Source organism: Myotis yumanensis, unplaced genomic scaffold (assembly GCF_028538775.1).
Source record: "Myotis yumanensis isolate MYYU_CA2020_CCGP unplaced genomic scaffold, mMyoYum1.0.hap1 SCAF_23, whole genome shotgun sequence".
Taxonomy (NCBI): domain Eukaryota; kingdom Metazoa; phylum Chordata; class Mammalia; order Chiroptera; family Vespertilionidae; genus Myotis; species Myotis yumanensis.
The window spans coordinates 6,808,414-6,821,642 of NW_027223774.1; the positions used below are offsets into that span (position 1 = coordinate 6,808,414).

Sequence of the window (13,229 nt, forward strand, 5' to 3'; positions counted from 1 at the left end):
AAACCCAGCCAGGTGTGACCTCGTTTTCCTCCCGTACTTTTTACCCTGTCAGTTAACGCTTTGTAGTTTTTGCAAATAAAAGCTTTGCTGCACCCTCGGTCGGTGCTGCTGTTGCGCGGCTCCCTGTGTGGAGGTACGTGCTGTAGTCGTGGGCCAGCTTAATAAAGGCTCTCAAATTTAAATTCTGAGTCAGTGGTCTATCTCGCTGATTGAACCCATAACATTGGAAAGTGTCCAAGTACCCATCAGTAGATGAGTGGATGAAAAACTGTGGTACATTGATACCAGGGAATACCATGCAGCAGTAAAAACCAATACTCTCTTACCCTTTCACACAGCATGGGGGGGGGGGGGGGATACCTGGAGAGCATGATGCTAAGTGAAATAAGTCAGTCAGAGAAAGACAAGCATCACTTGATCTCACTCATATATAGTGTCTAATGAACAAAACACTGATGAATGGAGTGAATTCAGAGACATGTAAGCATAGAAATTGCTGCAGAATCTCAGAGGGAATGTGTGTGTGTGGGTGGGGGGGGGGGAAGAGGATGGGGGAGGGGTGTAAAAAGAAAGATCCTCAGGTAAACATTAAAAAACATGCTCACACACAATAAAAACAAAGTCACCTGAGCTTTGAGCATTTTATTTTATTTTTCTTTCTCCTTCTCATGTTGATATCATCAGCAACATTCACTCTTGACATCGACAAAAACAATTAAATTATGACTTGGCTCCCATCAACTAAGTATTTGTACGAATAACCAAAGATTTCTTATCAACACTGTTTTTAGACAAGAAGCTATAAATAAAGGAAGCTTTCAATGTAAAAATATCCTCGGCTGAGGATTAACAACCACAAAAAGAATAACTATAAAAAAAAATGAGTTACTAATATATCTTTAATAAATATCCAAGAATCTATGAAATATAAATTAAAGCAGAAAAATACTTAGAAAAAGCAAAGTTCTCCATTAAAATGAAATGTAAAACCATGGTTACCAGAAAAGCTGGGAAGAACAAGGACAGATTAAATGAGGTCATGAAGCAACTACACAGCCACAGATATGCTCAGTATTATGAGTATAATGATGGACTCAGTTTCATGCACCTGTCAAGATTTATGAATCACTATACTTAATACATGCAATTTACTCATTATAGGTTTTCAAAAATGTTTCAAGATAAAACAAATGTTACTCAGTTTGGAACAACATGTTTTTCAACTCTATGTTCAATCCATACTCTTATGCCCTCTGGGCGAGAGTGTCATCTCAGTGACAGAAAATGTAACAAACAATGAAAAACAATGAAGAACTTTCACCCAATAACCCACGGGAATACTGACTGGGTCACAAAGGACACATCTCCTCCCTAAAGACAACCTTTGTTTTCCTCTTAATTTTGCTGCCAGAGCACCACTGGCTCTGATGGGAACATGAGAAGCTATTTGAAGCCACAAAACTTCTCGATCATAATCAGTGAAAATGACTGCTGCACAGGAGATAAACAAGCCTGGAGTCCCTCAGATCTGTGTACACACGACTCCAATAGTCTTTTCCCAAAAAAATGTCTGGGTGTAAGTTTAGATGAAGACCATTCCATCTAATGGGCTGCAGTCTGGTCCAACAAGAATTAGGCCAGCCAAAACCAGTTTGGCTCAGTGGATAGAGCGTTGGCCTGTGGACTGAGGGGTCCCAGGTTCGATTCCAGTCAAGGGCATGTACCTGGGTTGTGGGCACATCCCCGGTGGGAGATGTGCAGGAGGCGACTGATCGATGTTTCTCTCTCATCGATGTTTCTAACTCTCTATCTCTCTCCTTTCCTCTCTGTAAAAAATCAATAAAATATATTTAAAAAAAAAAAAAAAAAAAAGAATTAGGCCAGTGTTTCTGCAGTGAATAGGTCCCCTCAAGGCAATGGTCTTGCAACCAGTGCCCGTCACCCATGGAATTGAAGGAATTAAAGCACATGGCCCTCTGCAACACCTGGAGAAAAGAATCCCTTCTAATGTCTTACCAGTCCTTGAAAACAGGAAAAAAAATTAACGCTGCTCCCAGATATACTTCAGGTTGTCACAACTACCCCCTCTTGGGAGTGACCTCTGTGTCTCAATGCATCCATTTCCACATGAGGACTAGAGAGTCCAGTGTTTCCTGGGAAAATATGGCCAGCAATGTAAATTTGGCAAAAACTGCTCAGATAATTTCTGGTCCATAGTCTTCCCCCATGGGCAAAAATGTTTCAGAGCCCATATAAGTTTTTCACTGCATGATGCTTGGAGAGCCCAGATCTCCAAAAAAACTAAATCATAGAGTCAAAGAAGTCTTAGGGAAAAGCCTTCATTATTTTGCAAGGAAAGAGCCATGAGACTGGCAGTTCTTCCAACTGGCAAGACAGCTCTTTATCTTAAAAATTTCAACATACATACATATGGTTCCAACATATAAACAAGCAAACAGAAGAGCAAAAATAGTTGCGGGTACGTTACATAATGTAGGTGATTCAAAGTGTGAGATAAGTTCTGACTAATGAGACTTCACCTATTTTCTTATACAATTGTTAAGTCCAAACTAAGAAACTACATTTTCAACACATCTGAGAAACTTTTCACATTCGGACTCTTTTGTGCAGAGCAAATTTACAAATTAGGCTGAGAGAGATCTCACATTAATTACACTCATAACGACTTTCTCCTGTATGAACTCTCTGATGACTGTGAAGGTTGGTGATCCTGGTATAAGATTTCCCACAGTCACTGCATTTATAAGGCTTTTCTCCTGTATGAACACTCTGATGTTGGCGAAGGATACTCTTCCAGGTAAAAGATTTCCCACATTCACTGCATTTAAAAGGCTTTTCTCCTGTGTGAACTCTCTGATGATTTTCGAGAGATTTGTTTTCGGTGAAAGTTTTCCCACAGTCACTGCATTTATAAGGCTTTTGTCGTACATGATTTCTCTGATGACGGCGATGGGCATCGCGATTGGTAAAAGATTTCCCACATTCACTGCACTTAAAAGGCTTTTCTCCAGTGTGAAGTCTCTGATGACTTTGGAGAGCTTTGTTTTCACTGAAAGCTTTTCCACATTCACTACATTTATAAGGCTTTTCTCCTGTGTGAACTCTCTGATGACGACAAAGTTGACTGTTACTGGTAAAAGATTTCCCACATCCACAGCATTTATAAGGCTTTTCTCCAGTGTGTACTCTCTTATGACGACAAAGTTTACTGTTACTGCTAAAAGATTTCCCACATTCACTGCATGTATAAGGCTTTTCTCCAGTGTGAACTTTCTGATGTCTGTGAAGTTCGAACATAGCGGTAAAAGATTTCCCACATTCATTGCATTTATAAGGCTTTTCTCCTGTGTGAACCCTCTGATGAGTTTGAAGGTTATACTTAGTGGTAAAAGATTTCCCACATTCACTGCATTTAAAAGGCTTTTCTCCAGTGTGAACTCTCTGATGATTTTGGAGATTTCTGTTTTGGATAAAAGTCATCCCACATTCACTGCATTTATGAGGCTTTTCTCCTCTATGAATTGTCCGATGCTGACAAAGTGCACTTTTCCTGGTAAAAGATTTCCCACATTCACTGCATTTATAAGGCTTTTCTCCAGTGTGAACTCTCTGATGTCTGTGAAGTTGGAAATTAGTGGAAAAAGATTTCCCACATTCATTGCATTTATAAGGCTTTTCTCCTGTGTGAACTCTCTGATGAATGTGAAGATGAGAAGAAGTGGTAAAAGATTTCCCACATTCACTGCAGTGAAAAGGCCTTTCTCCACTGTGCACTCTTTGATGACGACAAAGTTTAATGAAAGAGTTGTAAGCTTTCCCACATTCACCACATATATAAGGCTTTTCTTCAATGTGAATGCTCTGATGAGAAAGAAGGTTACTCTTATGGGTAAAAGATTTCCCACATTCACTGCATTTATAAGGCTTTTCTCCTGTGTGAACCCTCTGATGACTGTAAAGGTGAGACGAAGTGGTAAAAGATTTCCCACATTCACTGCAGTGATGAGGCCTTTCTCCACAGTGCACTCTGTGATGATATTTGCGACCATTGAAAGTTGAAAAAGACTTTCCACATTCACTACATTTATAAGGCTTTTCTCCAGTGTGAATGCGCCGATGACGATGAAGGTTACTGCTACTAGTAAAAGATTTCCCACACTCATTGCACTCATAAGGCCTTTCTGCTGTGAGAACGCTCTGGTCATAATGGAGGGCAGTGCTATTGGTAACAGGATTTCCACATTCACTGCGCCCATAGGGCCTTTCTTCAGTGAGCAAAGCTTCATATTCGCCTAGGCTGTTAATACTGCTAAAAGCTTTCCCATATTCACTGTACTTATAATGCCTTTCTTCAGTGTGCAAAGCTTCATATTCACCTAGGCTGTTACTATTGTTAAAAGCTTTCTCATATTCACTGCACTGATAAGGCCTTTCTCCAGTGTGACCTTGCTGTAGAAGATAAAAGCTAGAAAATTTGGTAAAATATTTCCCACATTCAGAGCATACAAAACATCCACTTCCAACATTGACATCCTTTTCCTGAATAAACCTGTGGGTACAAGTAATGTCTTTCTTAGATTCTTTTCTGGCGTAATAATTTTTTGTCCTTTGAAATGTCATCCCACGTGTCGAAATAGCATTTGGACGGTCCCTGGTCTGAGTAGCCTTTAGGTGGAGCTGTCCTGATTTGGTAAGAACACCCTGCCCAACCTCCCCGCATGTGAAACCATATTGGGACACATTGAAATTGCAGCTGTTTGCAAGGGAGATCCTGTCCACACCTCTAATGAAAGTCTTCTCTCTCACATGCCATTGGTGAATATTTACCCTGAAATAAAACCGTTCTGCACATGCCCCACACCTCAACAGTATCTGTCCGTGTGGTGTTCCCTGCAGCTCAAACACATGGAAAATCTTTTCCAAGACTAGTCCACAACTCTCACAGGGGTGGCTCTTCTGGGAAGACAAAGGGAACTGGGGATTCCTTGCCTGTGAAACTCTCACAAAAAAGTTCTCTTCAGTCACTGCCTCCTCATTCTCTGCTCCACAGCAGCAACCTGAACAAAAGGAAACACTGGTAAAGTACATGTTCACCCTATGAAATCAGAATATCAGCACCACAAATGTTTCTCTGTCATGACTAGGCCTGATTACATAGAAAGATTTTAAGGACCAGTGAGGTATACTCTGAAGAAACTGTTGTTATGCATATCGTGGCCCTAAAACTCATTTATAATTAAAAGCAAACCAAGTGAGGGACAGAAGCACAGGATGGGACACAAAGAAGAGAGGAAGGCTCTACTCATTTTTCCTGCACAAACGGCTTCCATTAGGACCTTACGTGTTGGCCATGAGAGTCTATGTAGAATCATTTAAGATGGCGCAAAGCCTTAAAAATGTATTCTATTGGACCACATGATGTTCAACGTCAATATAATAACACGTGTCCACTGCAAGGTACTGCAGGCATGGACCAATGTTAGAGGGCAGAAAAGAGAGACTTGTGAAAGAGGCACAGGTGCAAAGTCAAGAGAGGTGAAGGTTATCCATGGGCTGGGAATCCCAGTAGAAATGATCACTATGAAAATTGAGTGCTGATAGAAACAAGATGGCGCAATAGGTAAACACCAGAAATTGCTGCCATGCACAACCACTTCAACAATGCAAGTGAAAGAAAAAACAGACATCATCCAGAACCACAGGAAGGCTGGCTGAGTGGAAATTCTACAACTAGAAGGAAAGAGAAAAGCATACTGAGACTCAGAGGAGGTGCAGAAGTAGAGTGTAGAGGTATGGAGGTGCACGCGGAAAAGGCTGGAAAATGAGCACGTGGTGCACTTGGAAAGTCTGGCAACTGAGGACGTGGCCCAAGTGGAAAGGGCTGGCAAATGAGGTCACAGTTGTCTTTTTCAATCAGGAGGCATTCTCAAGCTCCCTACTGCTCTGACCTCCAGCTCCGGGCGAGTCTCTGGGGACCCAGACTCATTCAGGGAGAAACTGGACTGTCTGGCATCGGTCAGAACTTGAGGGTGGCTTTCTCTCAGCAGTACTTGCAGAGATTACCGGGACACTGAGTTGCTGGGCCTCTTAGGGTACGACTAAGGAATAGTCATAGCTGGTTGCTCCACCCCGTTGATCCCCTGAGACCCTGCCCCACCCAACCTGTGGGCAGAGGCTTTTGCATATCAAAGGCCTGGCCCTTTGCAATCTGGAAATTACCTAACAAACTGCAGCTGGGTGAGAGAGAACCACAGCACCTTGCATTGCTTCATAGCTGGGCCTCTTCTGGGCAACTCCAAACCCAAAACAAAGAAGAGGAATCTGCAGATCTCTCTGTAGGTCCTGCTGAATAGCCTCAGACAGAGGCTAAATTAGCACCTCCTTAGAAATCCAAAAGCCAATGGACCCAATGGTCAGAGTGGGACAATCCAGATTACAACTCCTCAGATCCATAAGGGACACACTCAGTGGGCAGAATCAGTGAGCACCAAAGCCACACTGAAGCAAGTCTTACTCCAGAAGAGTGTCTCCAGCACAGAAGTTCTCCCACTGCAGACACAGCTGATTCTCACAGCCAATTGGTCTGGAGGTCAATTCCTCCCTGTGATACCAACTACAATCAAGGCTTCATTACAACAAGACTGTGCACTAAGTCCACAAAGTCCACCAAGACCAATTGCGGAGGCAGAGCCACTGGGCCCTATAGTACACCTAACACAGAAAGCCACTCTATCAACACAAGGAAGCATAAACAATGCGGAGCCAAGAAAAAGGTAACATATGAAAGAAATAGAGGAAAGCAAACTACTGGATATAGAGGTCAAAACCACACTTTTAAAAGTTTCTCAAGAATTTTCTAGAAACCGCCTATAAATTTAGTGAGACCCTCAAGAAATCTAGTGAGAGCGCCGATAAATTTAGTGAGACCCTCAAGAAATCTAGTGAGACCCTCAAGGTTATGAAAAAGTACGAACTAGAAATTAAGCATACACTGACAAAAAAAAAAAGGATATTATGAAGACTTCCAATAGCAGACTAGAGGATCGCAAGAATAAAGTCAAAGATTTGAAATACAAAGAAGCAAAAATCACCTAACCGGAAATAAAAAGAGAAAATAGAATGCAAAAATATGAAGATAGTGTAGGAGCCTCTGAGACAACTTCAAACGTACCAACATCCGAATTATGGGGGTGCCAGAAGAGAGAGAGCAAGATATTGAAAACCTATTTGAAAAAATAGTAACAGAAAACTTCCCCTACCTGGTCAAAGAAATAGACTTACAAGTCCAGGAATCGCAGAGAACCCCAAACAAAAGGAATCCAAAGAGGACAACACCAAGACATATCATCATTAAAATGCCACGAGCAAAAGACAAAGAGAGAATCTTAAAAGCAGCAAGAGAAAAACAATCAGTTACCTACAAGGGAGTACCCATACAACTGTCAGCTGATTCCTCAACAGAAACTATGCAGGCCAGAAGGGAGTGGCAAGAAATATTCAAAGGGATGAATAGCAAGAACCTACAACCCAGATTACTTTACCAAGCAAAGCTATCATTAGGAATTGAAGGTCAGATAAGGAGCTTCACAGATAAGAAAAAGCTAAAGGAGTTCATCACCACCAAACCAGTATTATATGAAATGCTGAAAGGTATCCTTTAAGAAGAGGAAGAGGAAGAAAAAGGTAAAGATACAAATTATGAACAACAAATACACATCTACGAACAAGTGAATCTAAAAATCAAGTGAAGAAATAATCTGATGAACAGAATAAACTGCTGAATATAATAGATTCAGGGGCATAGAACGGGACTGGACTGACTATTCTTGGGGAGGAAAGGGGTGTGGGGGGTGTGGGAAGAGACTGGACAAAAATTGTACACCTATGGATGAGAACAGTGGGTGGCAGGGGTAAGGGCAAAGGGTGGGGTGGGAACAGGGTGGAGGGGAGTTATGGGGGGAAAAAAGAGGAACAAATGTAACAATCTGAACAATAAATATTTAATTAAAAAATTAATAAAACTTGCCCAAAACTTAAAAAACATAAATATATAAATAAAATTACCCTGTGCTGGACCTATTTATCCTTCCCTCTGTACTCCAAGCCTGTGGCAACTACTAAGCTTTTTATTCTCTGTATAGTTTTCCCTTTTCCACAATGTAATGTAGCTGGAATCACACAGTACATACACTTTTCAGACTGGCTCTTTTTACTAAGCGATATATATTTAAGTTTCTTCCATTCCTTTCTTGGCTGAAGGGCTCATATCAATGTGGGGAGGTCTTGCTTCTTGGTATTCCCATTCCTAGTTTGATTTTTTTCTATTTTCTCTTTTTATTGATGAACATTTCATTGTACAGATGCACCACAGTTTGTGTATCCACTCACCTTTTAGGGGACATTTTGGTTGCTTACAGTTTTTAGCAATTAGTAATAAAGCTGCTATAAACATTAAAAAAAAGAAAGGAAGGAAGAAAATGCTGGGTTTCCAGCTATGAATGTAACAAAGGCCAACCAGGAATTCCTCCCCAGTGACCCTTCTCCAAGGTAAGACAACCTGTGACACCACTGTGTCATTAATAAAGCACTGTTTCGCCCTACCTGGTTTGCCCCTGTGAATATAACGTCGGCCTGTGGACTGAAGGGTCCCAGGTTCAATTCCAGTCAAGGGCATGTATCTTGGTTGTAGGCACATTCCCAGTAGGGGTTGTGCAGGAGGGAGCTGATTGATGTTTCTCTCTCATTGAGGTTTCTAACTCCCTATCCCTCTTCCTTCCTCTCTGTAAAAAATTCAATAAAATACATTTAAAAATAAATAAATAAAATCATGTTTTTTCTGTGATGCACAAAGGATTCTTTGCCTTAAATCCCACTTGACCCATTCTATGGGATAAATGATGCAAACCCCTTCAGAGAAAAACAAAAAATGTGGATGATCAACACTGTGGTAGAACAACAAAGGACAAATGAGACAACAGACAAATGACCTATTTGAGCCCTTGCTGGCTTGGCTCAGTGGATGGAGCATCTCCCTGTGGACTGAAGGGTCCTAGGTACAATTCTGTTCAGGGCATGTGCCGGGGTTGCAGGCTTTATCCCCAGGAGGTGGTGTGTAGGAGGCTATGGAGCAATGATTCTCTCTCATCATTGATGTTTCCATATCTCCCTTCCTTGCTCAAATCACTAAGAATATACTTTTTAAAAACCCATCTATGTAAGTGACATCCGAAAGAATGCAGAATTAGAGATATGACCATCTCCCCCGAGCCCAGTGTAAGTAGACAGCTACTCATGAACAAAAACCCCATATGAAATAGGAGGTAGAGTAACATGAAGACAGTATAACAGACACAAATAAAGAAGTGTACAGAAAGAATGACCAGAAAAGACTGGGTGAATAAACATCTTTGAAAATACATACAGTAAAAAACAAGGGTCAGAATTACCTCCAGCAGCCCCTGTGCTTTTGCTATCATTGACCAAAGTGGCCTGTTCTTAAAAGAATACTAGAAATTTTTGTGTTTAAAAACCACAGAATGCCTTGGCCAGTATGGCTCAGTTGGTTAGAGCATCATGCTGTGTACCAAAGCGTCTAGTATTCAATTCCCAGTCAAGGCACATGTCAGTATATGGGTTCCATTTACAGTTACCTTGTGTGCAGAAGTCAGTCGATGGATATTTCTCCCTCACACGGATCTTTCTCTCTCTCTCTCTCTCTCTGTCTCTCTCTGTCTCTCTCTCTGTCTCTCTACCGCAGCCATCTCACTTCCTCAAATATTTAAACAAGCATCAGTAAAAGGAGATAAAGCAAAATAAAACAATACAAATATTGGCTACTTTTGACTCAGACTAAAGCAAAGAACAAAAACCAACCAACAAACAACAACAATCTTCAGGGGGGTAGGGGAGGCTTGGACTTGTTTGCATGTATTAAGCATAACCAATAGACATAAGACACTGGGGGGGTAGAGGAGGCCAGGGGATTGTCAAGGGTGGGGGAAAAAAAGGGACATATATGTAATACCCTTTAAAATACTTTAAGTAATATATGTTTTACAAATAATAAAATAAATAATAAAAAATTTAAAAAAAGAAAAGAAATCAGAGTTCCCAGGGAATAATAAAGTTATGTTAATACTATACTGGAGGCTAATAACAATGCAATGACTTGTCTGAAAACCAAACCCGATATAACTTCATTAAAAATACTTTACTGCTAAGCACTAGCAACAAGCATCTGAGCTTGACAAAAACATGGTGGCACTAGACCTGCTGAATGCAGGGTTGCCAAAAACATGGACTTTGTAGAAAAGCGAGTGTGCGGAGCAACATCAGCGAAGCACAATTAAGCCCCTGCAAAAATATGTGTTCCTGTATGTAATAAGCAATTAATATATAAAATGTACAGGGTAGTTAGAACACTCTTTAACCAAAAAATACAGTTAGTAAACAGGATAAAAATGTAGAGTCAATTCTCCAAAAAATACATACAAATGACCAACAGGAATATAGAAAATGCTTTCCTCACTGATCAAGGTGGAATCTTTTAGGCTTCCTGTAACACTACCAACCACAAGTCCTTCCCTTTGAATTTAGTACAGAGGGGTGTATTGGGACCTCAGGAATAGAAGGGAGCAGTGGAAACAGACCAACCCTCCCCAGGAGAGCAACTACCTAAGAAACTGGAAAATCAAGCAGTACCAAGTCTACATGGGAAGACAGAGCACTCCCTGGGGTATGGGGCCTGGAAAATGGCAAAGCCAAGTCCAGGTCAGTGGTAACAGTGAGGGTCTTACCCAGAGAGGATATAAGTTCAAAGTTCTCCAGCATCACATTCAGGTACAGCTGTCTCTGACCCTCATCAAGGAGGCTCCATTCCTCCCTGGAGAAGTACAGGGCAATGTCCTCAAAGGTCACGCCAACCTGTCAGAATGGAGACAATAAAAACCAAAGCTGCCTTTAAGAGAACCAGTAATTCTACTCCTTCCACACCTTCCCCCCCTCAACGTCCTCCAGGGCCCCTGGTTACTGGGGACACCGGGACCCAATGCTCATCACAGTCCCATTACTCATTGCATGGCCCTCAGCAGAGCAGCTGGGCCGGATGGGAAGCATTGGGGGAGGGGAGGGAGCAATGCCATTTAAGGTCTGGGCGATGCCTGCAGGGCCCCAGCCTTCCTGCCAAGCAACACCACTGCAGTCTCCTAGATCCTGCCTCCAAGACAAAGCCAAGCGTCGGTTTATGCTTCACTTTTAAGTCCCCACACCAGGTCCCGGGGACCATCAGCTCACACTTCCTCCAGATGTGCTCACCACTGGGTAATGTTTATCCATTTCCTATCTTCAGACCCCAGGTTTATTTTTTTAGCTCTGCCCCATTCCTGCTCCAGTGCCACTGGATCTCGCTGGACTCACCCATGAACTTGGCATATGGCGTGTAGAGAGCTTGTAGTCCAGCCGGATCCAGGCCCACCCCAGGCCCCTGATGGACCCACAGCCGGGAAAGCCCCGAATGAGTCTGTGCCGTCCTCCCTGCAGCCTCTGCTCTTTCCGTCAATACTCACAGCCACATCCTCAGGGACCTTCAGATGCAAGTCACCCCCGTCCCCTCTGCCCTGCACTTGCTGTGTCCTCAGAAGCCACAACACTCCTCTCTCCCCTCCACCTTCCTCACGGTCCTCCACGCGGGACTGAGCTGCAGGACGGGACAGGCGCCCTCCCCAGGCTGTGGTGTCTGTGTGAGGAGGCGGTGAGGGCCTGGGGGACTGAACTCACCTCAGCCCGTCTCCTCAGCGGGGGCGCCGCCATTGCCCTCTGTGCGCTGAGCCGGGCGGGAGTAGAAGCCGCTGCAGGAATGGCGGTCCCTGTCCCGCCCCGGCGTGGGTCCGGGTGGCGACTCCGAGCTTCAATCCCAGGTGGGAGCTGTGAGCACCACCGGCGGCTCCCACCATGGAATGTGAAGCGGGGAACACCGCTCTCCGGCCTTCTCCACGGGACTGTGGACACGGAAAACCTCACCACCTGAGACAAAAAAACTGAGAAGACGAAATCCTGCCACAAGGACTACCGGTCCCGCCCTGACGAAGCGCCCAAACGGAAATGCCTTCTCTCACCCTCCATTGGCTCCCCCTAATGCCATTCCATCCGCGGCCTTCTGGGTAATGTAGTTTCTCAGCTCCAAGGCCGGGATCCAGTATTTCTCAGTTGACTCTAGGACTGGATTTAGGGGCAAATAACCCAAGAACACACCAAGTATACTCAGGGTCCTCTAGCGCCTTCAGGGGAGGTGATTTCCGAGGCAAGTTTGTTTCTCCTGCACCTGAAGGGCTTTCTTTAACTGCGGTTTTGCCTATATTTGTTCAGGACTTGCTGTTTCTGAAGGGCAGGCATTGTTTCTTCATTCAAGACTTTTGGCATGTGTTTCCCTGGGGCCATATGTATCTGGAGGAGGTTGTTCAAGACTCTAACTGCCTTAACCTGCCTCCATTGAATCCATTATACAAAGTTAAGGTCACAAAACAGAAGCTCATACTTAAGGGCATCTGTTTCTGATGCCATCAAAAGTGTCAGCACTGCCTGGGCTGCAGTGTGGATAAGATGGTCAAGAAACATATGAAAAGATGCTTAAAGTCACAGATCATCAGAGAGATGGAAATTCAAGCAACAATTACGTGTCACCTCACCGCTTTCACAATTTCTGCCATCAAAAGATGAACAAAAGACAAGTGCTGGGGAGGATGTAGAAAAAAGGGAACCCTAGTACACTACTGATGCGAATGCAAACTGGTGCAGCCATTATGAAAATCAGTAGACTTCCCTCTAAAAATTTAGTATGGAACTTCCATTTGATCCAGTGATTCCACTTCTAGGAATATATCCTAAGAAACCTGAAATAATAAGATCGAATAAATATTCCCTTCTGTTGATAACAACACAATTTATAATAAATAGCAAAGATGTGGAAACAGCCCAAGTGTCCATCAATAGACGACTGGATTACAATGCTTTGATGCAGCCCTGGCCAGTTTGACTCATTGGATAGAGTGTCACCCTGGAGACGGAAGGATCCCAGGTTTAATTCAGGACAAGGGTACATGCCCAGGTTGCAGGCTTCATTCCCAGTAGGGAGTGCACTAGAGGCAGCCAATCAATGATTCTCTCTCATCATTGATGTTTCTCACTCTCTCTCCCTTTCATTTCTCCTCTGA

General features: G+C 43.1%; 1 protein-coding gene across 1 annotated transcript; it reads right to left on the bottom strand.

Annotated features, from left to right (window-relative positions):
* Positions 1–636: 636 nt before the first annotated feature.
* LOC139000314 (zinc finger protein 665-like) lies at positions 637–11,829 on the bottom strand. The gene is made up of 3 exons (XM_070402552.1): positions 11,797–11,829; positions 10,818–10,944; positions 637–5,078 (listed from the first exon to the last, which is right to left on the bottom strand). The coding sequence occupies exons 1-3, from the start codon at positions 11,827–11,829 to the stop codon at positions 2,668–2,670; spliced, it is 2,571 nt and encodes an 856-aa protein (XP_070258653.1). The 3' UTR covers positions 637–2,667.
* Between the last annotated feature and the right edge of the window lie 1,400 nt (positions 11,830–13,229).